Source organism: Peromyscus leucopus, chromosome 6 (assembly GCF_004664715.2).
Source record: "Peromyscus leucopus breed LL Stock chromosome 6, UCI_PerLeu_2.1, whole genome shotgun sequence".
In the NCBI taxonomy this organism is placed as follows: Eukaryota; Metazoa; Chordata; class Mammalia; order Rodentia; family Cricetidae; genus Peromyscus; species Peromyscus leucopus.
This window is the reverse complement of record NC_051068.1, coordinates 132262110-132285673: the sequence shown is the minus strand read 5'-3', so window position 1 is coordinate 132285673 and position 23564 is coordinate 132262110. Positions and strand designations below refer to the sequence as shown.

Sequence of the window (23564 nt, the reverse complement as noted above, 5' to 3'; positions counted from 1 at the left end):
AGAACCTGGATGCTGTGTATTGGGAACCCTCATGACCCTCCCCCTGGCCAGATACACTTAGACATTTAACTTGCCAGTTCTGTTTTCATTTCTAGTTTTTTTTCCTCTCCTCGCTTCACCTCTTTATCCTTTCTGTTTCTTCTTAGTGGCCAGGGATTTGGTTTTAGATACTTTCCTGCAGTTGATTTTCTAGTACCTTCCAAAACACCCGGGGCGAGAGGCTACTTTCCAGAGAGGCCAGTAGAATAGTTTTCAGTCTGAGATCTCTTTGCCAGATATCTTCTTATGAACTTTTGAACCAGGTTGGCACTGCCCCCCGAGACTGCAGAGTCCTCTGGCTATTGGAAGCAGAGCTCTTGGCTGGCAGCAGGCTCTAGTGTATCCTGTGATAAAGTGATCAGGGGGACAGGGATAGTGTGTGTGGGGTCTCTTAACTCCTGGACCCAAGCAGTCCTCTTTGCTCAGCTCTTCTCACTGCCTTGGGAGTCCAGGCATACTCCACCCTCTTCTCTTGCTACTTTGAGATGAACTATGAACTGGAGAGAGCAGAGGAGAGGAGGTAGAAAAGGCGTAGACTCTGGGCAGACCTGGGTCCAGACTTCTGCTTGGTACTCAGTCTTTGGATAGGCCATCTCTGCTTGCTTCCTTGCTCATGAGAACCTCTCCAACTCTTTAATCGTTGTTTGGTGAATGAAATAATTGTGAAGAGTGGGAACAGTGCCAAAATGTAAGAGCGCTGCACTGAAAGAACCCTGTATCCCTCCCCCTCATCGCCATGGCTCAGTCACCCCGAGTGTCACTCAGATGTTCCACAAACCGAACTGTAGTCTGTTGTATGGATTTCCATGATTGGCTCACTACTTCCGTACTGGGAAACTTTCCTTACAGATGCTCGTGTGGGAAAGTGCATAGCTCTGGACCCAGTACGTAAGTGTATATTAAGTATTTAGCAGTTGTTCATTTTGAAAAATCAGTTTATACTCCTAGCCAGTGGTATGAAATAGGAAGAAGATCACTTTAATTTTTTTTTTAAAATCAACTGAAAGCCAATACTTGGAAGATAGAGAAAGAAGGATCAGGAATACATGGCTATCTACAGCTAAATAGTAAGTTCCAAGGCAGATCCGGGACTCTGGGCTACATGAGACCCTGCTTCAAAAAATCAGCCAGCAGGGCCTGGAGACATGGCCCATCGGTTAAGAGTGCTTGCTCTGCGATCATAAGAATTGGAGTTCAGATCTTAGTTCCCATGCAACAGTTCATGCCTGTAACCCCAGCTCTGAGGAGGATGAGACAGGAAGATCTTTGGGGTGTGCTGGCTTCCAGCCTGTATGAGAAAACATGAGCCCCAGGTTCAGGGAGAGACCCTGTCTCAGACGCATCAGTTGGGGTGAGAGAAGAGGACACCGATGGCCCTTTTTTCTGGTTTCCGTGCATCCACAGGTGCACACACGTACACATAAATTCACACTCGGACCATCCATGCCTCGAAAGAAATTAACAGCCAGACAAGCAAAAAACCAAACAACAAAACTATGTAAGTCTCCTTGCTGAGGCTCAAGCCACATGTGTTAGCTCTTTATGATTCTGTGTTGAGTCCCCAACATCTGTAATCCCCCATTTCACTGTTCCCTCTTTCAGACATGGAGACCAGACAGTGGAGGGGGGTGAGGACACGTCCATTAAAAGTTACTTGGTAAATAATTTTTTTTTTTTTTTTTTTTTTTTTTTTTTGGTTTTTCGAGACAGGGTTTCTTGTGTAGCTTTGCACCTTTCCTGGGTCTCGCTCTGTAGACCAGGCTGGCCTCGAACTCACAGAGATCTGCCTGCCTCTGCCTCCTGAGTGCTGGGATTAAAGGCGAGCGCCACCACCGCCCGGCCAGTAAATAATTCTTAAAGTAAAAAGCTTAAGTGGCATCAGAAAGATCCCATATTAAATGGCATCAGTTAATTGATTGTAACGATGTGGAGGCAGCCAACCGTGGGCTGAAAATACCCCCCCAATGGTCACGGCTGTATTGAACGTGTACACAGACTTTCCCACCTGTTCTCTGAACAGTACAGTATAGTAACTGTGTACAAAGCATTTGCATTTCTGTTAGGCAGTGTAAGTCATCTCGAGATGATTTTAAGTGGGGTGGGTGGGGGCGATGGAGTTGTAACTTGGTGGTAGAGTGAGTGCCTTCTTAGCAGGCGGGAAGCCCTGGGGGTCATCTCCAGCACTACGCACATAAGAAGTCGTGGAAGGATGTGTGGAGGCTACTTGCATGCACTACTTAAAATACCATTTTATACCAGGGGCCTGAGCACTGGCTCTCTTGGTGTTTGTGGTGAGGAGGGAGGCCTGGAACCAGTCCCTGTGGATACCAAGGGACAGCTGCTGAGTGTGAACTGTCTTCCGCTATCTGAGTGGGAATCGCCAGCGAAGCATAGACGAAGAAGGGGGACATTCAGGGAGTTCCTGCGATGTTCATGAATGAACTTGGGGCGGTTCTCAGCAGCTGGGTGATGTGAGAGCCACCGAGGATCTCCAGTTTGCAACAGAAGAAGCGCACATGTGGAGATGATGCCCTAGCGGTTTCCAGACCAACCATTTCAGTCCTAGGCTAGAGTTCAGAGAGAACCAACATCTTTCAAGGGGCAAAGAAGAAAGGTGGTGAAACAGAGAGGGGCCTTTGACAACAGGCAGAGGAGGGGAGTCAGGGGTCCGGGAAGGCCGGTCTCCTGCAGGAGGAGGGCTGGGAACGGGCCAGGGACTGGGCTGCTGAGCCCTTACTGCTAACCTTTGGAGAGATTGTCTTCAGTGGAGCGTTTTTCCAGGAGGTTGGGAGCACTAAGAGAGGAAATGGAGAGAGCTGGCCAGACATGAAAGAGAAGCAGGTCAGTGCTTGAGACCGGCATCAGGATTGTTCAAAGGTTTGCTTGTTTCGGTTGAAGGGCCAGTGAGGGGAAGGCTGGGGGCAGAGAGTGGAGTTGAGGGTTAGCAGAGGTGGGAAGAAAGTGGAGGACCCTGAAAGCAGAGGTGATGTGGACGGCTCTTGAGCCAGGAGTGTTTGTTGCTCTTACATGGGTGGAGTGAGGTGTCACTTTGGCCCTGGCCTGCAGCTCCTGAGCTGGTAGCATAGGCCACAGAGTGAAGGGGTTGGGCCTGTAGTGGAATACTCTGCATTCTGCTGCTTGCCTCCGCTGAGTCCTGCAGGGCCCCTTTGCTGCTTGGGCGCTTGTTCCCTCCACCCATTCCCTTGGCCCTTGACCTGGAGGGGATGGGAAGTAGGGTTTCCGTTTTGGATTCTGTGTGTATGTGTCTGTCACATCACCCCTGGGAGACCTTTGTGCTGGGGCAGAAGACTGACGGACACTCCAGTTCATGAGGGCTGACTTTGTTCCTCTCTGTGTATTCAAACTCCGAGACAGTCACATACGGTGGGAAGCTGTCTTTACTGTTAATCGGGTGGTGGGGGGTGTGTATCCTGGGGCCTCATAACCAGGTCCTAGCTGGAAAGAGGTTCAAGTTTTATTTATTTCTTCATTTGTGTGTGTGTGTGTGTGTGTGTGTGTGTGTGTGTGTGTGAAGACTCTGATCTTGGAACTGATTATTTCCTTCTTTGTTGTGGTGAGTGAGAAGTTTGAACTCCAGTGTGCATCTAACCTGCCTTCAGTGGCTCTTGTGTAGGTCATGGTGGAATGCAGGTATGTGACCCTAACCCCCGAGTTTATTATTGTTCACATTAAAAGAAAAATGAACTCAGGCTTTTAACTTAGGGTCTCTACCAAGTCCTTGCACAGCTTGGGTCTGGGACTAGGCCCATGAGGGAACGAACAAAGGACAGACACACGTACAGACACATGTACAGGGATGGAGTGGACTGGGCTCTCTTGATGGAGAAGCCACAGTATCCTGGATGCTCAGTGTGTTTAGTATATGTAGTAGAATAGAGAGGGGTTATTTCATACAGCTGAACGGGAAAGCGGGGCAATTATACGAAGATACAGAAGGATTCATGAGTATTAAATACAGCTGAGCAAGGAGACAGAGTTAGCTGATCTTGAGGCGCAGTCCCTGTAGGGAGCTGTCTTCGGGCTGTAAATGTGGGGCAGGGAAGCTATGGTGGGGATTTTCTGTAAACACTGTCAACGTTTTGCACTCAGACCAGGAAAGAGGCTTTTGCTCTGAGCTTCACCTGGCCATGCCCATGTCAACCGCACATGCTCACTCAGGACTTCCCTCCCTAGAGGTCACTTCCCATTCCATTTCATGAGGCACAGGGGAGCTTTTTGTTAAGGGGGAAATGGGAAATTCCGTCCTGTTAGTTCATGGAAACTTTGTGCCCTCTCATTTCAAGTTTAGCAGTCCAGGTGTAGCTGGTTGTGTTAGGCCATCACTGTGAAATGGACAGGATGCCATTGTCGTAAAGGTGCTTGTAGTTGGAGATAACAGATCTGAGCCCCAGGCAGTTAATTCCACAATTGGGGCTGACCGAAGTGCCGACCGACCGCTGCCTCCTACCTGCCCTGATCCTCCAGCTCAGTAGTGGATAGGGAGTCACATGGCTCACGGTGACTCGTGGGGATGGATGCTCACCTGGGCTTCTGAGGTCAGTACCGAGGAACTTCTGGTGCCTTGCTTTGGGGACTGCGATGGCGAAGTGGCTTTTGAGAATTCCTCAAACCACAGTAGATCTCGAGTTGCATCCTCTAAGGTAAACTTGAAATTATCCGGCGAGGGGTACACACAGATGTATCCCAAGGCTGCAGAAGGTGATGCAGCCAGCACAGCCCACATAGACTTCAGCTCTGCCTGCGGGCGGCTCGAAGGTTTTGGAGGCAGCCACAGTCCTGAATCTGGACAGCAGCGAAGAGCTGGCACCATCGGGTGCTGTGGAGATGTGTGTGTGTTCCAGCCATGGGAGCAGAGGAAATGCGTAAACTGGAGAAGCAGCCCCATTTCCCTTCGCTGCAGCTTCAGCTGGGATTCCATGTCAGCAGAATCTCTACCGAGCTCTCACATGGACAAGGAAGCCCTTTCTTTATCAGAGACTCTTCTCCAGCTGCCTTTCTTCCAAGTGGGCTTCTTGCTTACACTTCATTGGTACTAACAAGGTATTTTTCCATTTGGCTTCTAGTCCGTTTCCTTGGATTTCTGTTATTTATCCTGGGCCTAACCTCCATGGGCCTCAGAATAAATTGGCTCTCGCCTGTAAAACTTTCAGTTAATGTTCAGATCATGGCTGTCCTCTCTCTCAGGCCCCTTCTAGGGTGTGTATAGTCACTGGTGGCTGCCCAGTTCTTCATAATAGGCTGTGTATGATTGATTGCTTAAACATTTAGTCATTGAGAAGGCTAGCTTCTAACTTGTAATCCTGCCTCTGTCTCCTAAATGCTGGGTTATAACACGGGCCACTATGCTTGGCTGTATCTGAATTCTTTAATTTTTTCACCACCAGTTGGATCTTTCTAGAGCAGTGGTTCTCGACCTTCCTGATGTTGTGACTTTAATACAGTTCCTCATGTTGTGACCTCCCAACCATAAAATTATTTTTGCTGCTACTTCATAACTGTGATTTTGCTACTGCTATGAATCGTGATGTAAACATTGGTGTTTTCTGATGGTCTTAGGCGGACCCTTATGAAAGAGTCATTCAATTCCCGAAAGGGGTTGCGACCCACAGGCTGAGAACCACTGTTCTAGAGCCTGATAACCAGTTTGTCGTGTCCTCGTTCAGAATGCGTCTGGATCACAGTATTGGCATGATGTGGTTTCACCAGGGTACAGTTGAATGATTACCCAGCATTCTGTGTATTTGATTCTCAACCACCTCCTGTTTCAATCAGGATGATAACCCAGTGATGTGGAAAAGGCATCTCTCTGTAGACAAGAGTCTAGACCATACTTTGGCAAATGGATTTTCCCTTTCTGTAAAGTTAGGTGAGAATAGCGGCAGACGGTTTAATAGTTTACATACTTATTTCCCACTTACTGCTTATAGCTAATGCTTTCCTTGGGTATCTCCTCGGGCTGTTGTGATTCAAACAGACATTAATTATATCGCTGCACAAAGAGAACATCAGTTTTGACTCAGTCAGCTCACTGAGGAAGCACTGTTAGTTCTAGACCTTCAGGGCAAGGTTTTAGATGTATCTTGAATAATTTGTTTATTGTACAAAAGAAGATGTTTCCGATTCTCAGTTTAAGTTTCATAAGCACACTCCACGGCTCCTAGATCACTCATGACCAGAGCGTAAGGGAACTGAGCATAAGCTCCAGGAACTCATCACTGCGAGCTCCTCCTGCTCGCCTTGCATAGTCACAGAGTGCCTGGTGACTGCTCTGGCCGACCTTCCAGGACTGCTACAGACAGGGACTATGTCCCTAGCAGTCCATCTAAGATTACTAGATTGGCTGATGAGGGGGTGACGCCTGTGGTGACCACAGCAGCATTCAGATGCAGATGTCTTTCAGAACAAGATAGACCTTTCTCGATCAGAGCCTTTGGCTGGCGACATGAGCCGTAGATGAATGCCACTTTTTAAGTACTATTTTGTTCCAGGCGTGACGTTGAGAGCCACAGAGGTGAAGTGCCGGTTTTACCTCACGGGAGGAGACCTGGGTAGCTGCCCTTGATGTGACTTTGAACCTTGCTGGCTGCGGGTGATATCTACCCAGGCACCTGCCAGGTGCTTGCACACACTCGTCAGAAGTTTCAGGTCCCTCCAGGACAGCCATCCTCCCTACCAGTGATAGAGAGCCTTGTTTTGTGGGGTGGGAGTAGGAAGTGGACAGACCTGCCTCCAGGATTTTGTTCACAGTTGCTCACCAAGTGAGGTGTTTCCATCCTTATTAACTGTCGTTTTTTGAGTTTTAGTGTGTGGGGGGAAGCCAGTGCTGTGTGCTCCCCTCCCTCCCCCCCCCCCCCCCCCCCGCCATTTAAGGTTGCACTTTTAGCTGTGTATGTTCTACACATGAGAATCTGAAGATGACTTTTCTAGAGAGGCTAAAGTTGGCCTTGTTCTTTGCTCTTTCTTCTCTCTCTGTTGCTGCTTGGATTAGGCACTAGGTCCGTTTCTCTTGGGGGTTTCTTATCAGTTTCACAGCATTCAACATCATCGAGCCTTAGGGTCTTTGTGTTTATCTGACTGGTAGAATTCGAATCTGGCAAGTCTTGTGTTGAAAGCTTGGTTGTCTAGCCATGGCTGGTGGGATGTGGAGGAAACAGCAGGCGGGGCTTTCTGAAAGGAAGTGACATCATTGGGAGGCTTCCCCTTAAAGGTGTCTTGGATCCTAGCCCCTTCCTTTGTCTCCCTCTCTTCACAGACACCCTCAGCTACATAGTTTCCCCTGTCTCACGTTTTCTACCATGGTGTTTTGCTCGTGTTTTGCTCCATCACAGGCCTAAAGACTACAGGGCCAAGTAGCCACGGACTGAAACTTCCCATCCAAAGTTACCTGGCTTCAGATATTTTGTCTCAACAGCAGGAAACTAACACGGTCTGTATGGGGGGATACCTTGGTCTGAAGGTCTGGCTGTACCAGACCTTTGAATGCCCTTGACCCCACTGTGATAACCTGCTACAGATGTGGTTGTCCTTGACTTTCAGATTTCCTTAGCAAGTTCATGCCGTAGAAGTTTGGATTCTGTACTACTGGAATAAGATCTCTTGGGGCAGGATCTGTCTCTGAAGTGTGCTTCGTAGCTGTTTGAGCAGAGCGCAGAGGAGAGGACCAGAAGAGAAACTGAAAGAAGAATCTATAGCCGGGCGGTGGCGGCGCACGCCTTTAATCCCAGCACTCGGGAGGCAGAGCCAGGCAGATCTCTGTGAGTTCGAGACCAGCCTGGTCTACAGAGCGAGATCCAGGACAGGCACCAAAACTACACAGAGAAGCCCTGTCTCGAAAAACCAAACCAAACCAAAACAAAACAAAAAATCCAGAAACCACGACAGATGCTGTTTCATTACTGACCTATTGCTGTGAAGAGACACCGTGACCAAGACAATTCATCCGGGGGCCTTGCTTACAGTGTTGAAGAACTAGTCCATGATTGTCGTGGTGGGAACAGAGAGGCATGGTGCTGGAGCAGTATAGCTTTATATTCCTAATCCACAGGCAGAACGAGAGAGGCAGGGCCTGGCATGAGCTTTTGAAACCTCAAAGCCCACCCCCAGTGACACACTCCTCCAACAAGGCCACACCTCCTAATCCTTCCCAAACACTTCACTGACTAGGGACTAAGCATTCAGACACAAGCCTTTTGGGGGCCGTTCACATTTAAACAACCACGGGGACTAACATGAGTGTAGTTTTGGGGTCATGCTGAATTGTCTGAGTGGCTCAAAAGCAGCCCCAAGAGAATTCAGGCATGGCTGAAAATCAGGAGATTGTTGTCAGCACCAGAAACAATAACCTGGACTATTGTTTGAACAGCCTCTGTGATGATTTATGGTAGGAAGGAAAACGGATTGGTTCTCTATATGCATGGGCCAAGCATCTGCAGATTCAATCAGCCATGTCAAAAATACTAGAAGAAAAATTGTGTGTTTGCCTAGCATGTATTTTCATTGTCATTATGCCCTGAACTCCAGCATATTCTATATACAGTGTTTACATTGTGTTGGCTAAGGTAAGTCTGCAGGTGACTTAAAGTAGACTTGGCTGTGCATGGGCTCTGTGTACATACTGTGCTGTTGTATGTAAGGGCTATAGTACCTGGGGATTTCGGTGTCTCTACGAGTCCTGAATCAGAGCCCTATTGTAGATATAGGGATAAAAGCCAAGTGCTCTTCACTCTTCAGGGGACTCTGCAGTGTGCCTGCAAGTGTGGCCATCAGGCAGTTCTTTTCCCATGAGCCCTCTGCCTCTAGGTTCCCTAGTAGCTTCTTCTTGAGTACTTGTTGCTTACACCCAAACTGGCACCGCGGCGTAGCCCTGGCTTTGTTTCTAGCCCGTTGCTGAGATGTCTTTGAGGCCTTCTGTCTCCCTAGTTACTTTGCCTCCCTGTTGACGACTTCCAGTGAAACATCTCTCCACAGCGCCCGGGCTTGGCTGCTTCTTAGCGACTGGAAGGCTTTTTATATCTGACGTAGTGTCTCCTACAATTAGGAAGTGCAGGCCCTTGGGGCTTGTGGCTTTTGAAGAGAATCCACTTCCTGTGCTGTTTCATGTTTTATTTGACAGAGGATGACACTTTGACGAAGGGGGTGAGATTGGGAGGGGCGACAAAAAGAGATTTGTATATCGTAGTTCATCTGGCATTTCCTACGCTTGCTATCTGTCATCGTCACTTTGTCCTAGTGACCTTTTTCCTAACGTCTTCCATCTCGGCCAGACTTAGTACAAAGGCGTGGAACTGTTTTGAATGGGCTGAGCTTTTGGAGGGCCCTAAGTTTAAGATTTTGTTCTGTGTCGCCTACAAGACCCTCTGTGTGCTCTGCATACTTACATTCTTTGATTTTTGTAAATAAATACTGTTCTGTAGACATCTAAAGTGAGGACTAAAGACTGGCCATGCAGGACTGGCCTGCACTTGACTGAAGAACAACTCCAGATGGATTCTCTGAGCTGCCTAGGCTGGAGAGCCAAGGCTGAGCAGATGGCTGAGGCTCCACACAGGAGAAACACAGGTTGAGTGACTCAACCTGGTGCTCTTAGTTGGTTCTTGGGAGGGAGGGAGGGAGGGAGGGAGGGAGGGAGGGAGGGAGGGAGGGAGGGAGCGAAGGAAGGAAGGAAGGAAGGAAGGAAGGAAGGAAGGAAGGAAGGAAGGAAGGAAGGAAGGAAGGAAGGAAGGAAGGAAGGAAGGAAAACGGTTGGTGTTCAGGGGGAACGAGAGCAGAACAGAGTGTTGGCTGGCGGTGGAGGATGGCCCACCCATTTGTGGAGGTTTGAATAAAAATGGCCCCCATAGGCCCATGGGGAGTGGCACTGTTAGGAGGTGTGGCCTTGTTGGAGTAGGTATGCTGTTGTTGGAGGAAGTGTGTCACTGGGGGGTGGGATTTGAGGTCTCAGAAGCTCAAGCCAGGTCCAGTGGTTCACTCTTTCTTCCTGCTGCCTGCTGATCCAGAAGTAGAACTCTCAGCTACCTCTCCAGCACCATGTCTGCCTTCATGCTCCTGTGTTCCCCACCATGAGAGAAGCAGCCTAAGCCTCTGAACTGTGAGCCAGCCCCAGTTAAATGTTTTCCTTTCTAAGAGTTGCTATGGTTGTCAGCATTTAAGCATTACCTGGCTGGCCCCTTGGAAATCTTCCCAGTAAGCAGGCAGTACCTTGGCCAGCTCAAGGTCCTGACAACATCTTTCTGCATAGGCAGGTTTGCCTAGCCATGTTTGTGCATGTGCCAAGTCCCCTTTAAGAGGTGGGCCCCGCCTACCTCTCCCCCCTCCTTCCCTCTCTCCTTCTCTCTCCCTCCATCTTTCCTTCTTCCTCTCTCTCCCTCCCTCTTTCCCTCTCTCTCCCTATTTCTCTCTCTCTTCCTCCTTCTCCTTGTCTATTCCTCTCCCTCTCCCTCTCTCTCCCTCTCTCTGTCTCTCCTCCCTCTGTATCTCTCTCTCCCTCTCTATTCCCACAAGGTCATGTCTGCACCTCCTCTCTCCCCGCCTTTCCCGTTTCTTTTTCTGTTCTTCTTCCTCTTCTCTCCTCAGCTCCTTCTCTCCTCCCCGCCCCCCAATAAACTTTCCATGTGAGTGCGGTCTGCAAGGTGTATCTCTCTCCGCAGCTCCCACTCACCATGCGCCATCTTTAAAATACAGCAGTGGTCATGGTGCTCTTCATGTGGTAGAAACCCCAACTAAGACACCATCTAACACCTGGCGGGCCTTTTTCTTGGTCTTCATCCTTAACGGTGTTTGCAGGAAGATGTTGGTGGCCATCGATGGGGAGGCTCCATCAGCTGTGCCCAGGCACAGTTCACTTGAATTTTGATATGGAAAAGATGGGGTGGTGGCGGCGGAGGTTCTGCTCTCAGGTGCCAGCAAGGAGAGGGTTTCTTGAGGCAGAAAGTCTGAGAAAAGAGCTTGGGAAAGAAAGATAAATTTTGAAGAAGGAAAATGATGTTTATAAACAACTCGAAAGAGTGAGTTATTTTCTCCCAACAAATTATAGAGCAACATTTTCATGAGTTTTTTTTCATCTTTTCTTTTTTTTGGTTTTTTGAGACAGGGTTTCTCTGTAGCTTTGGAGCCTATCCTGGACTAGTTCTTATATCTTAAATTAGTCCATTTCCATAAATGTATACCTTGCCACGTGGCTTGTGGCTTACCGACATCTTCACATGCTGCTTGTCCTGGCAGTGGCTGGCAGTGACTCCTTCTGCCTTCCTATTCTTTTATTTATCCTCTCTGTTAGTCCCGCCTATACTTCCTGCCTAGCCACTAGCCAGTCAGTATTTTATTTATTGACCAGTCAGAGCAACACATTTGCCATACAGAACATCCCACAACACTATTCTAAATGGAGTAATGTGGAATTTCAAAGCAGTTTTAATCTACATTTCCCTGGTGCTGAGGGCTTTTGAGCAATTTAACAAAAAAGTATTTATTGACCATTTGTATTCTGCTTGAGAACTTTGTTTCTCAGTTTCATAGCCTGTTTATAGATTGGATGATTTTTTGTCTTGATGTTTCATTATTTGAAATTATTTATATATTCTAGATATGAATATCCTTCTGTATAATTGGTAATTTGTTGTTTGGTTGGTTGGTTTTTGAGACAGTGTTTCACTAGATAGCCTGACCTGGAACTAGTTCCTGCCTAGAACTCACCAGACTGCCCTTGAACTCAAAAGATCCACTTGTCTCTGCTTCTCAAGTGCTGGACTGAAGGCGTGTGCCACCACACTTGACCCAGCAGAGTGGTTCCTCCTTTCTGTGGGCTGTCTCTTTTTTTTTTTTTTTTTTTGTTTTGTTTTTTTTTTTTGTGATATATATTTTTTATTTTACAATACCATTCAGTTCTACATATCAGCCATGGGTTTCCCCTATTCTCCCCCCTCCCACCCCTCCCTTACCCCCAGCCCACCCTCCATTCCCACCTCCTCCAGGACAAGTCCTCCCCCGAGGACTGTGGTCATCTTGTTAGACTCAGTCCAGGGAGGTCCAGTGTGGGCTGTCTCTTTATTCTGACATTAGGCTTATTGGGTTTTTGGGTTTGGTTTGGTTTAGTTTTTGCTTTGTCATAAGAGAGAATGCCGTTATAGCCTTACGTTCAGCAATTGAAGCTTTTAAGGTGAAAATAATGAATAAATTGTATTGCCCAAAGGGTATTTGCTTTTTTTTTTTTTATTTAGTTTTGGGAATTCCATAATGCATATGTGTTTTGATCAGACCCATCACCCATTCTGCCAGCACTTCCCTCCCAACGTCATGCGCTCAGGTTAGCCCACCAAGTCTGCTCAGTGCTGCCTGCACGGGCAGGGTGTAGGACCACAGGCTAGAGCGTGGGCGCCCTCTCCAGGATCGCATCCCTGAAGAAAACTCTCAGTCCACCAGTATCCATCATTCGCCAACAGCGCCTCAAGCAGGAGCGGGGCGTCATGGAGCCTTCCATGCGGGAATTTTGACCGGCTTGCTCTCGTGCAAGTCTTGAGCATGTGGCTGCAGCTGTGAGTTAATGTGTGCCACAGCTTTGCCATGCCAGGCAGCTACTTTTTTGCTGCAGATGTCCACTACCTCTGTTTCTACAACTTTTCCACCACCTCTTTCAACAGTGACCTCTGAACCTCGTGGGCAGGACCTGGGATATAGATGTCCCATTGAGAGTTGAGCACTTCGTAGTTCTTTATTCTGTGCGTGTTGACCAGTTGTGGGTGGGTCTCTGTATGAATCGCCAGCCGCTGCAAAAAGAAGCTTCTCTGATGAGGGTTGAACCATGCACTAGTCTATGGGTATTAGATAAGAACTTAGGATGCAGTTTATTACTGTGTCCATTTAGCAACGTTAGAGTAGTAGGTTCTTGTCTATGACTTAGGCAGTCATGGGTTTTTGGTCCTGTTAACAGTGAGTGACCCTTAAGTGCAATCAGAAAGCAATTGGTCCGTGTGTCCCCCCGTCCCCCCGTTCCCCCCCCCCGAGACAGGGTTTCTGTGTGTAACTTTTGGAGCCTGTCTTGGAACTCACTTTGTAGACCAGGCTGGCCTTGAACTCACAGAGATCCACCTGCCTCTGCCTCCCGAGTGCTGGGGTTAAGGGCATGCACCACCACTGCCCAGTGCAATTGGTTATTCTCTTTTTGTTTTGTTTTGTTTTTTTGAGACAGGGTTTCTCTGTGTAGTTTTGGTGCCTGTCCTGGACCTCACTCTGTAGAACAGGATGGCCTCGAACTCACAGAGATCCTACTGGCTCTGTCTCCAGAGTGCTGGAATTAAAGGCATGCGCCACCACCGCCCGGCTCAATTGGTTATTCTTATAATCTCCACACCTCTGTTTCACCAGTGATCATATCTTGCCAGGACAGTCATAGCTTTTGAGATTCGTAGCTGTTGTTTACTTTTCTCTCCCAGTAGGAAGACTGACTTTGAGGATTTCTTTCTGTTTTCTGTGTATATGGATGTGGTGTCTTTAGGGCCTTACCATCCAATTCTGGGAGTTAACAAAGAAGACCGGCAATAGCATATAATGTTTGAGGGGTTTTATACCTCTCAAAAAAGATATCCCATGCTAGGCTTTTTAATAGCTTGTGTTACCCAGAAGCGGCGTTATCCCTGTGTTATAGAGCAGCTCCATTTGAACTGTATACTATCCATAGAAACAAGAGACCCTGCTTCATAAACAAGGTGCAAGGAGACAGCCAACACCTGAAAGTTGTTCTCTGACTCTCCCTACACTTACATCTCACACATTCTCTCTCTCTCTCTCTCTCTCTCTCTCTCTCTCTCTCTCTCTCTCTCTCTCTCATAAAAGACTATTTTTAAAAATCATCACCACTGTCCTGCGAAAAAACCCTCTGTAACAATTTCATCTCTGTATTGGAAAAATCAAGAGAATGATTTTCCTCCCCACCCCCAAACATGTTCTCGCCGTGTATCCCGCACTGGTTTTACACCCCACCTGCCTCCTCTGTCTTGTTGCATTGGGATTACAAGTATGCAATACCTCTTTACTCTTTTTTTAAAGATTTTTTTTTAAATGTGTATGGGTGTTTTGCATGTATATCTGTGCACCACATGTCTACAGTTCTTAATGCTTGACCAAGTTTGTAGACAACTAGAAGGAACTTAGGGAACTCATTGAAGTCAGTCTTGCTGCTGTGGAGACGGGAACTGGATCAGAAGAGGAACTGACGATGGGCTCCAGTGAAGACAGAAAGACAGAGCGAAGACAGGCTTCTTATAGCAGCTGAGGGGGTCACTCCTCGGGTCTGTTGAAACATCGCACAGTTGACTGCCCATCACTTAAAAAAATCAGCTCAGTTCGGATTTGCTTTCCAGAGCTGGACCCAGGGAGGACTGACTTCTCTTTTTGCCCTTTTCCTTCCCTCCACCCCACCCTCCAGTGTGTGTGGTTTATTCTCCTTTGTATGGGTGTCATACATAAATGGACCTGTTTGCTGTGTTGGAGGAGATAAATTATCCACGAACGTTTATCGGGGGTAAGAGAGCGGCCGCCGCTTTCTTCTTGTCCCTCACTGGTGCCTCCTTCATGCTCCCGTAACTGGCCCCCAGTGTCACCCAGGCTGGCAGGGGATGAGGCTGCGAGGGAGGGCACCGTGCCGCACATGAAGCAACTGTCTTCTGTAAACTAACTTACTGGTGGGCGGGGTTTGATCCATGAAGCCCCACGGCGCTATCTTAACCTGACTATCGAAACCTGCTGGATTTCCTTTTGTAATCTTGGTTAAGCAAACGCGCAGTTGAAGTCAATTATCCATTATCCAGTCCCCGTTTCTCTAATTATGGGTAATGGAGTGTGAAGAGGACACAGCAATCCCTGAATCATCTGTTTACTTCAGTGGAGCCTCCTCCCCTTGGTGATGGGTGAGGGGAGGCACCTGCCAACCTCAGCCGCTCTCCGAGGCTGTTCCAAGGCTATCTGCGAGCTCTGATGAGCCTGCCAGAGGAGGATGCGACTCTTTCGTTTATTTGACGTGAGAAATGACATCTTTTTCCACCTTGGAAAAAAAATGTAAAGCCATCGCTGTCACCTGAAGAGGAACTGTAGTCAAGTGCAGTCAGTTGTGGCCATTTGTTTTTAAGATGCGGCGCTGACTTTCATTGTGGGGTGTTAGCAGTAACCTCGCCAGCTTCTTAGCTGTCCACCCTGACCCTGCTGACCCATGAATCTCTCCTAGAAAGGGCACACAGGCAGCCTGGAGTTCCACATAGCGGTGCTTCGCTCCTGCGGGGCGAGTTAGATCTGCGCTCTAAGGACCTCCTTCCGAGCAATGTAGTGATCTGCATCTCTCTGTGCGTGAGCCTGATCGTGTTTGTGGCCAGCAGACATCGCTGCTCTTCATTTCTGACTGTGCTGTAATTGATGCCCAAGGCCCTAGCCCAGCCCCTGGGCTCTGCCTAAGTGTGTTTAGTTGGCACATTGACCTGTGCTGGAGGAAAAGAGGAAGGGTGCAGGATCTTGCCTTGTTCCCAGCCACAGCCGCGGACGCTACTGCAGCCTCCTCCTTTTTTTGGTTCTCGAGACGGGTTCTCTGTGTACCCCTGACTCTCCTAGAACTTGCTCTGTAGACCAGAACTCAGAGAGCTCAGAGATCTGCCTGCCTCTGTCCCTCGAGTACTGGGATTAAAAGTGTGTACCACCTCCACCCTGCTCTGTTCTTAACCCTTATTGACCAGCCTCTTTAAGGAACCTTAGGGCAAGGGAACTTTTGAACATGTCTTTTTTTTTTTGAGACAGGATCTCACTTTTTAGACCTGGCTAGTCTGAAACTTAAAGAGATCCATGTGCTTCTGCCTCCTGAGGGCTGGGGTTAAAGGTGTGGTACATGTCATTGTTAATATTTAAGTTTGAGTTTTAAATAAGTTTAGGGAGCTGGAGGGATGGTTCAGCAGTTAAGTACAGATTGCTCTTCCAGAGTTCCAGAGGACCCAGGTTAAATTCCTAGCACCCACTGGTGGTTAACATCCTTCTATAACTCCAGTTCCATGGGGTCCAGTTGTTACCTTCTGGTGTCCACAGGCACCACATGGTTCATAGACCTCTATACAAGCAAAACACCCGTACACATTAAATAAAAAAACAAAAATCTTAAAAGAAAAAAAAAGGCAGAAGGTTTAGGTTTGTGGTGTTATTGTGAAAGGATCTTTGGAATGTAGTGTTTTTTTTTAAGCCCAGAGAAATGCCTTTTAAATGTATTTTTTAAAGTGTATTTATTATCTGGTGTGTGTGTGTGTGTGCTCGTGTGTGCATGTGTAGTATAATTTGTATTGGATGTAATAGAAGGCAGATCCCAGAACTTTCTGGACAAACCGCTGGAATGGTATGTCCTAGATGGCTGAGATACTGTGTAACATAGTCCCACGTGTTGGAATCTCTCTCCATCTTCCTTTGGAATGTGGTGATTAGCAGCTGAGTCTTTGAAGTTCAAGGTCCAGCTGATGCCGTTTTGCAACACCGCTAAATCCTGTTCCTGGTGTCTTGGCTCAGACTCCGTCTTGTTGGGTTCTCTTCTTGGTCCCAGCTTCTTCTCTCTCCCTGCTCCTTAATGGACACTGTCTTCACCAATGAACTGTGTGTAGTTACTGAAGCTGTGACGGCCGGTTAAGGTCCCCTGGAACTCTCCTGCCTGCGATCAACTGCCAGCCACAGCTGGGCTCAGTGGGTAATGAACAAAAGCCAAGGACTGTGAGTCAGTGGTGGGCGGCGCCCTGTTACTGAGCCCCTCTAAAGTGAGGGAACTTGTCTTTCAGATTGCGTCCAAGTATGACCAGCAGGCGGAGGAAGATCTGCGTAACTGGATAGAAGAGGTGACGGGCATGGGCATTGGCACCAACTTCCAGCTGGGCCTCAAGGACGGCATCATCCTCTGCGAGTAAGAGGCCTTCCTGGGCTTGTTTCTGCTCTTCTGATCCTCTCCACGGGCGTTTGCCTTACTCCTGGGTCCCCGTCTAGGATATCGATCTTGATATTCTACCACTGTGTTTAATGCTTTCCTTGGCTGACATCCAGGGAGTCAGCTTAATATTCTAGTGTTTGCTTTTGGCCCATAAAGTGTCCTTGTAATTTTGTTTTTAGACTCATAAACAAGCTACAGCCAGGCTCTGTGAAGAAAGTCAATGAATCCTCACTAAACTGGCCTCAGGTAAGTGCCAAGTGAGCAACCTCCAATCCATCCCTTCCCTCCTGCCCCTCCCCTCCTCCCTCTGTCCCTTCCCTCCCTTCTCCTTCCGTCCCCTTCCACTGCGCTCTCTTGTTCCCCTTCCCTCCTTTCCGTCTCTCTTTTGAGGCAAGGGTTTCACTTTGTAGCCCAGGCTGGCTTCATTCATCATATACTCCATGATGGACAGAACTCTGGGTATTCCTGCCTCTGCCTTCCAAGGCCTAGAATTACAAGTAAGCTGCAGTATCCCAGTTGGTTTCCTTTTTATTTGGTGAAAAAGGTCAAAATTTTTGTATTGTTTGCAGGTGTGTGTGTGTGTGTAAGTGTGTAAGTGTGTAAACAGAAAGTTGTACACATGGCATTGTTGTTTACTGAACTGGTCTCTTCTCGTGTTTAGTTTTAGAAATTTTCTGCATTTAGTTAGTCTGCTTTGAAGGATTTGATACAGTTTTACACAAATACCATCTGGACCATAAGAATAAAGGGGGTGGGGGAGGCAAGGCATTTAATGCAGTGACTCCTAGTTTATGATAGAACATTGCATCACAGCTTCATTGGTGCACATGAAGTGGCATTAGCTATTTATTTGATCTTAAGTTGGTTTGGGAGACAGTGATCATTTAGTAACCAGCTTGCTTTGAAACTCAAATTAAAACACATGGTGAACTATTAATATATGTGTGTAACTTTTGGCAAAGAAAACTTCAGGCCTGGATCACTCTGACACAGAATTCTTAAGCACTTATAAAGAGGATGGACCTGGGGACCATGGACAAAGTGTTCACCGCCTAAGCCCAAGGACTGGAGTTCAGATCCACTTAAAAACTGGGTGGACCTATAGTCCCAGTTGCATGGGAGGCAGAACAAAGCTTGAATCTCCAGGGCAGGCTGACTAGCTAGACTGGATAGGTAGGTGAGCCCTGGGTGTATGGAAAGACCCTCCTTGCCTCAGTAAAGTGGAGGGTGATGGGAGAAAATATCTAATGCAATCTCTAGCATGCATGTATGTGTACATGTATACACATGGGACATATACACCTGAATGCCCACATAATGCACACATGCATACCACACACACACACACACACACACACACACACACATTCACACATTCACACATGGCTGATTTTTGCCCTTAAAGAGCTTTAAAAAGCAGGGAATGTGGGGATGTGAATGTGGCCCAGTTTGTAGAGTGTCTAGCATTCAGGAAGTCTTGGGTTTGATCCCCAGCACAGCATAAATAGGGGGTGATAGGCTCACCTCTAATTCCAGCACCAGGTCTGAGGGTGGGGATCTAGGCAGAAGGTTCAGAAATTAAAGATTTTTGTTTGATTATAACCAGTTTGAGCTTCATGAGTCTTTTTTGGTTTCAACAAGAGCAGCAAACAAATCGTGTTTGGGGTTTTTTCTTGTTTGTTTGTTTGTTTTTGTTTTTATTTATTTATTTGGTTTTTCGAGACAGAAAGGGTTTCTCTGTGTAGCTTTGCGCCTTTCCTGGAACTCACTTGGTACCCTTGGCTGGCCTCGAACTCACAGAGATCCACCTGCCTCTGCCTCCCAAATGCTGGGATTAAAGGCGTGCGCCACCACCGCCCGGCTTGTTTGTTTTTAAAGATCTACTTTAAAGGCCTGTTCCTTAAGCCCCCTTCCTTTTCCAGAAAGAGCTGTGTGCTTACTCTGTCTGTAGTCTTAGTAACCAGACTGAAGAATCCTGGTGTGTCTGTAGTTAGCTTCAAACCTTATGTGACTCTTTCTGTTTCTAGTTGGAGAATATTGGCAACTTTATTAAAGCCATTCAGGCTTATGGCATGAAGCCCCATGACATATTTGAAGCAAATGATCTTTTTGAGAATGGCAACATGACCCAGGTTCAGACTACGCTGGTGGCCCTAGCAGGCCTGGTACGTACATGCTCTACACTTGGTTAAAAAAAAAAAAAAAAACTTCCCTGCACATAGGTGGTGAATTACATCATTGTTCTCTCAGGGGTGCAGAAACCCGGTGGGGAGGGGCCTCGGCCCTCTGTAATTGCTAGCTTTGTGAAAGGGCTGCTGACATCAGCGTGTGCCAGATAGGTTAATTAGAACCCTCCCGTTTCAAAGGGTACCGTATTATCATTGAGTAGCCCTAAGTGTGTTTTCTCTCTCTGGTATGGTATGATCTCACCCATGAAGCCTGTCTGTGGACATCACTTCTCTGTTGTGTCCTCTTCAAAATGCTGGTGGCGGAATGAATATCTGTGCTCCAACTCAGTTGGTGAATGTGTTTATGTCTAGGCGAAAACAAAAGGGTTCCATACAACCATTGACATTGGAGTTAAGTATGCAGAAAAACAAACGAGACGTTTTGATGAAGGCAAGTTAAAGGCTGGCCAAAGTGTAATTGGTTTGCAGGTAAGTGGTGTGATGTTATTGTTTCATTCATTAACACGGTGTCATTAATTGTTGCCACACAAAATGTTGTGCCTCTCATGAGTGAACTGTTCATGAAAGTTCTGTAATGTAGATTGCTTACATGTGTACATGGCTTACACAGTTCCGATCTGTTTAAACCCCGATGATGGGGTGTGGTGGTTTGCGCCTGTAATCCCAGCACTGAGCAGGCTGAAGCAAGAAGATGCTCTGAGTTTGAAGCCCTCCTGGGCTACATAGGAGTTCAAAACCAGCCTCATCTACAAAATGCAATCTTGTCTCAAAAAAAGAAAATAAGCCGGGCGGTGGTGGCACATGTCTTTAATCTCAGCATTCGGGAGGCAAAGAGACAGATCTCTGAATTCAAGGCCAGTCTTGTCTATAGAGCAAATTCCAGGGTGGCCAGGGCCACACAGAGACCCTGTCTCAAGAAACAACCCCCGACCCCCAAAAAAGTTAAATAAGAACCAAAAGAAAATGATGGTGTATTTTGATTTTGTTTGTTTGTTTGTTTTTGTTTTGATTTCCCCTGAGACAAGGGTTTCTCTTTGTAACAGTCCTGGCCATCCTGGAACTCACATTGTAGACCAGACTGACCTCAGACTCACAGAGATCCCCTGCCTCCTGAGTGCTGGGATTAAAGGTGTGTGCCACCATGCCCAGCTAAAATGATGGTATTTTTAAAAGAAAATTCAGGTATGTCACCCAGCTTGACCATTGTTTCTCTAGGAAATTGAAGTTTTTTGTTGTTGTGGTTTTTTCTAATCATATTTTCTTTTAAAAAGGAAGAAAATGCACTTTATAAAGTCTTAGCTCTTATTGACTAAGGACATGTATACAAAGCCCATGATGCCAGAATCATTATCCATTAGCAAGGTGTGGGATTGAGTGAGCCTAGCAGATTGGGCCAGGTTAGTGTTTGGGAAGTGCTTGGTTAAGGTGACATTCACAGTCTCCCTGGAGAGTGTCACAAAACCACAGCCAAGTGGTGTGAGTGCCGAGGACCTCCTTGGTGAACTGACCCCGACTGAGTCTGTGTCGGGTGGCCTCAATTTTAAAAAGTGCAACAGTGTTTAAATGGAGGGACATTAGAAAGAAAGTCCGGATCAGTGAGTTAGAACTCCATGCAGTTGGACCTGCAGCCTAGGAATTAACAGCAGTGTTTGAAAAGACAAATTAAGGGGAAAATAAGGTTATAAAATGCCATTGACTTCTAAAGGGATATGTGTATTTTTGTAAAATTTGGGTTTCTATGTGAGTGTGGCTTTAGGCATATGCAGGAACACATGCAAATATAACCCAAAGGGTATTCGCAGGTGCAAACTCTAGTTATATCTTACAAGTGTTAATATTGCAGCAATTTTTTTCTTTGCTTCTATGTGTTGTGTGAATCTTTTCCTGTGCAGGGGTTTTGCTTTTAGTAATAGTTTTCTTTTGTAAGTGCCCCCTGAGTGTTTGGTGTGCACCTGGGACCCCAGTACTCAAAAGTGGAGGATTGGGAGTTTAAGGTTATCCTTGCCTACCTATCGAGTGCAAGGCTGGGTTTATGTGAGACTCAAAAAAGCCAAGGCCCACACTCTCTACAGTGGTAGGAACTGGTTTCCTCCTCCAGCACCACAGAAGGCCTGGGTGGTTAGTTCTCAGCTGGGCGCAGAAGTTAATTATTCCTCTGAACCTGCTTCAGTTCACGCTCCTCATACGGCCTCGTTCTGGTTCTGGCCAGTATCCGAACGAGTATCGTAGGAATAAAATGCATTTTTCCTCCACGAAAATGTTGATGATGTCTTAAGTACCTGGCCTTTGCTTTCCCGTTTTAACTCTGAGCACACAGGCCGCACATGCCGCAAAGGTAGCTGTGGGTTTTAACCCAGCACAAAATTACCCGAAACATTACGAGATGTTTGTGTACGTAGGTTTTTTTTTTTTTTTTTTTTTCCTTCCTTTCCTTGTGACTTGATTCTGTGGCTGTGGAGGGTGAGCTTTGTGGATGACAGCTGCAGAAAGGTTGGTTGGCTGCACCAGTGGCTGGAGACGGAGGGCTTGTCGTCTGGTCTACACTCACTGTTGGTTTCCGTGCCTGAAGTGGGCACACTTCAGTCTGGAGCCTGTGCCACAGGGAGTATAGATAAGAACGACGGGGAATTCATCCATAGTTCTGCCAGCACAGTAACTTCTTACTTATTTAATGTTACATCTCTTTCTGCAAGTTTATATGCAGATGCAGCTAATTGTTCTGTGAGGTTCTGTATATTTAAGAGTGTTTGGGAGTTTTTCTTTAAAATTCAAAGCCTTCACAGTTTGCATTCAAAAGCCCAGAGGGGAGCTCTTACCTAGTTGCCTAGAGCCTCCTTAGCTTGGGAACTTGTAAGTCCCTGGCTACCCCCGCTCCAACACCCCTCACCCCCTTTTTGGTGCTTGGGAATTGAACCCAGATCTTTGTACATGGCAGGAGAAGACTCGAGTGCTGAGTTACATTCCAGCTCTACTATACATTTTCTCAATAATGCAGAACATTTTATTGTGTATATGTTACTGACTTCTGATAATGAATGCTGATCTTTTAACTTAAAGATGGGAACCAACAAATGTGCCAGCCAGGCAGGTATGACAGCCTATGGGACAAGGAGGCATCTTTATGATCCCAAAATGCAGACTGACAAACCTTTTGACCAGACCACGATTAGTCTGCAGATGGGCACCAACAAAGGAGCCAGCCAGGTAAGCAAGTGTCTTTTAATTCTCAAAGCAGAGGGCACAGAGGGCATGCTAAGTGAGCACTGACCCCATGCATAGCTAGAATCTCAGCGGTATTTTTTCTATAGTATTTTTAGTCTTCAGGAAAGTAGGTTTTGCTGGGGAAGCAAAAGAATCAAAGGGCCCTTTCTCCAGCCTGAAAAGCGTAGCGTGACTAATGGCTTTGGTTGGCAGTGAGAACACTTGGCCTTTCTGCCTAACCAGAAGAAAAAAGTGATGTTTTTCCAAGTAAAAGGTGGTTGGTTCTCCCTTACCCCTTTTTGGTTTTGCTTTTAAAGGGGGCTTTTTAAATGGGTCTGTAAGATTATCTGGCATTTCTGCTAAGAGCTCTTTAGTCAGCATTCTTATGAAATATTAAGTGAATGAAAAAAATGAAAGGAAAGGGTGGGGTTTTTTTTGTTGTTGTTGTTGTTGTTTGTTTGTTTTTCAAGACAGGGTTTCTCTGTGTAGTTTTGGTACCTGTCCTGGAACTCACTCTGTAGCCCAGGCTGGCCTCGAATTCACAGAGATCCACCTGTCTCTGCCTCCCGAGTGCTGGGATTAAAGGCGTGCGCCACCACCGCCCAGCAACAGGAAAGGACATGACTGCTCCTAGGTATGGTAGAAGAGAAAGTTTATTGTAGATAAAAGAGAGAGCATAGCCAGAGGCAGCGACTTCTGGAAGAGTCTAGAGTGGACATAACCAGACTGAACTGGGCCATGTTGGGAGAGGGGGAGGGGAAGGGAGAAAGAGGAACCAGGTGTAGCAGCCAGGAGGCCAAAGGGACGAAAGGGGCAGGTAACCAAAATGTCTGGATTGTATATGGAAGAGCCTCTGGGGGCCAGATGTGCCAGCCATACCTTGTAACAAGTAGGGACTGAAGGATGCTGGGAGAACCTGGAGGCATCTCAGCCATTGGTTCCTAGTTTGAAATGTAACATTAAGTTACCAGAGAAATGAATTTGTATGAAATGCTAGTTAAGTAATTCTGTAACTGTCAGTGTTCTGTTACTGCAATACAACACTGACTAAAAGTAGCTTGGGGAGGAGAGAGTTGATTTGGCTAACATTTCCGTGTCCCAGTCCATCATCCAGGGAGGCCAGTGCAGCCACCTGAAGGCAGGAGCTGAAGCAGAGACCAGCAAGGAATGCCACCCACTGG

The 23564-nt window shown here is 47.0% G+C and overlaps 1 protein-coding gene across 1 annotated transcript in view; it reads left to right on the top strand.

Annotated features, from left to right (window-relative positions):
• LOC114700455 (calponin-3) overlaps positions 1 to 23564 on the top strand; it is a 33973-nt gene that overhangs the window by 7941 nt on the left and 2468 nt on the right. The window contains exons 2-6 of the mRNA XM_028880080.2: positions 16848 to 16969; positions 17173 to 17239; positions 19021 to 19158; positions 19534 to 19650; positions 22240 to 22386. Coding sequence (XP_028735913.1) covers positions 16848 to 16969; positions 17173 to 17239; positions 19021 to 19158; positions 19534 to 19650; positions 22240 to 22386 — 591 coding nt within the window. The remainder of the gene's footprint in view (positions 1 to 16847; positions 16970 to 17172; positions 17240 to 19020; positions 19159 to 19533; positions 19651 to 22239; positions 22387 to 23564) is intronic.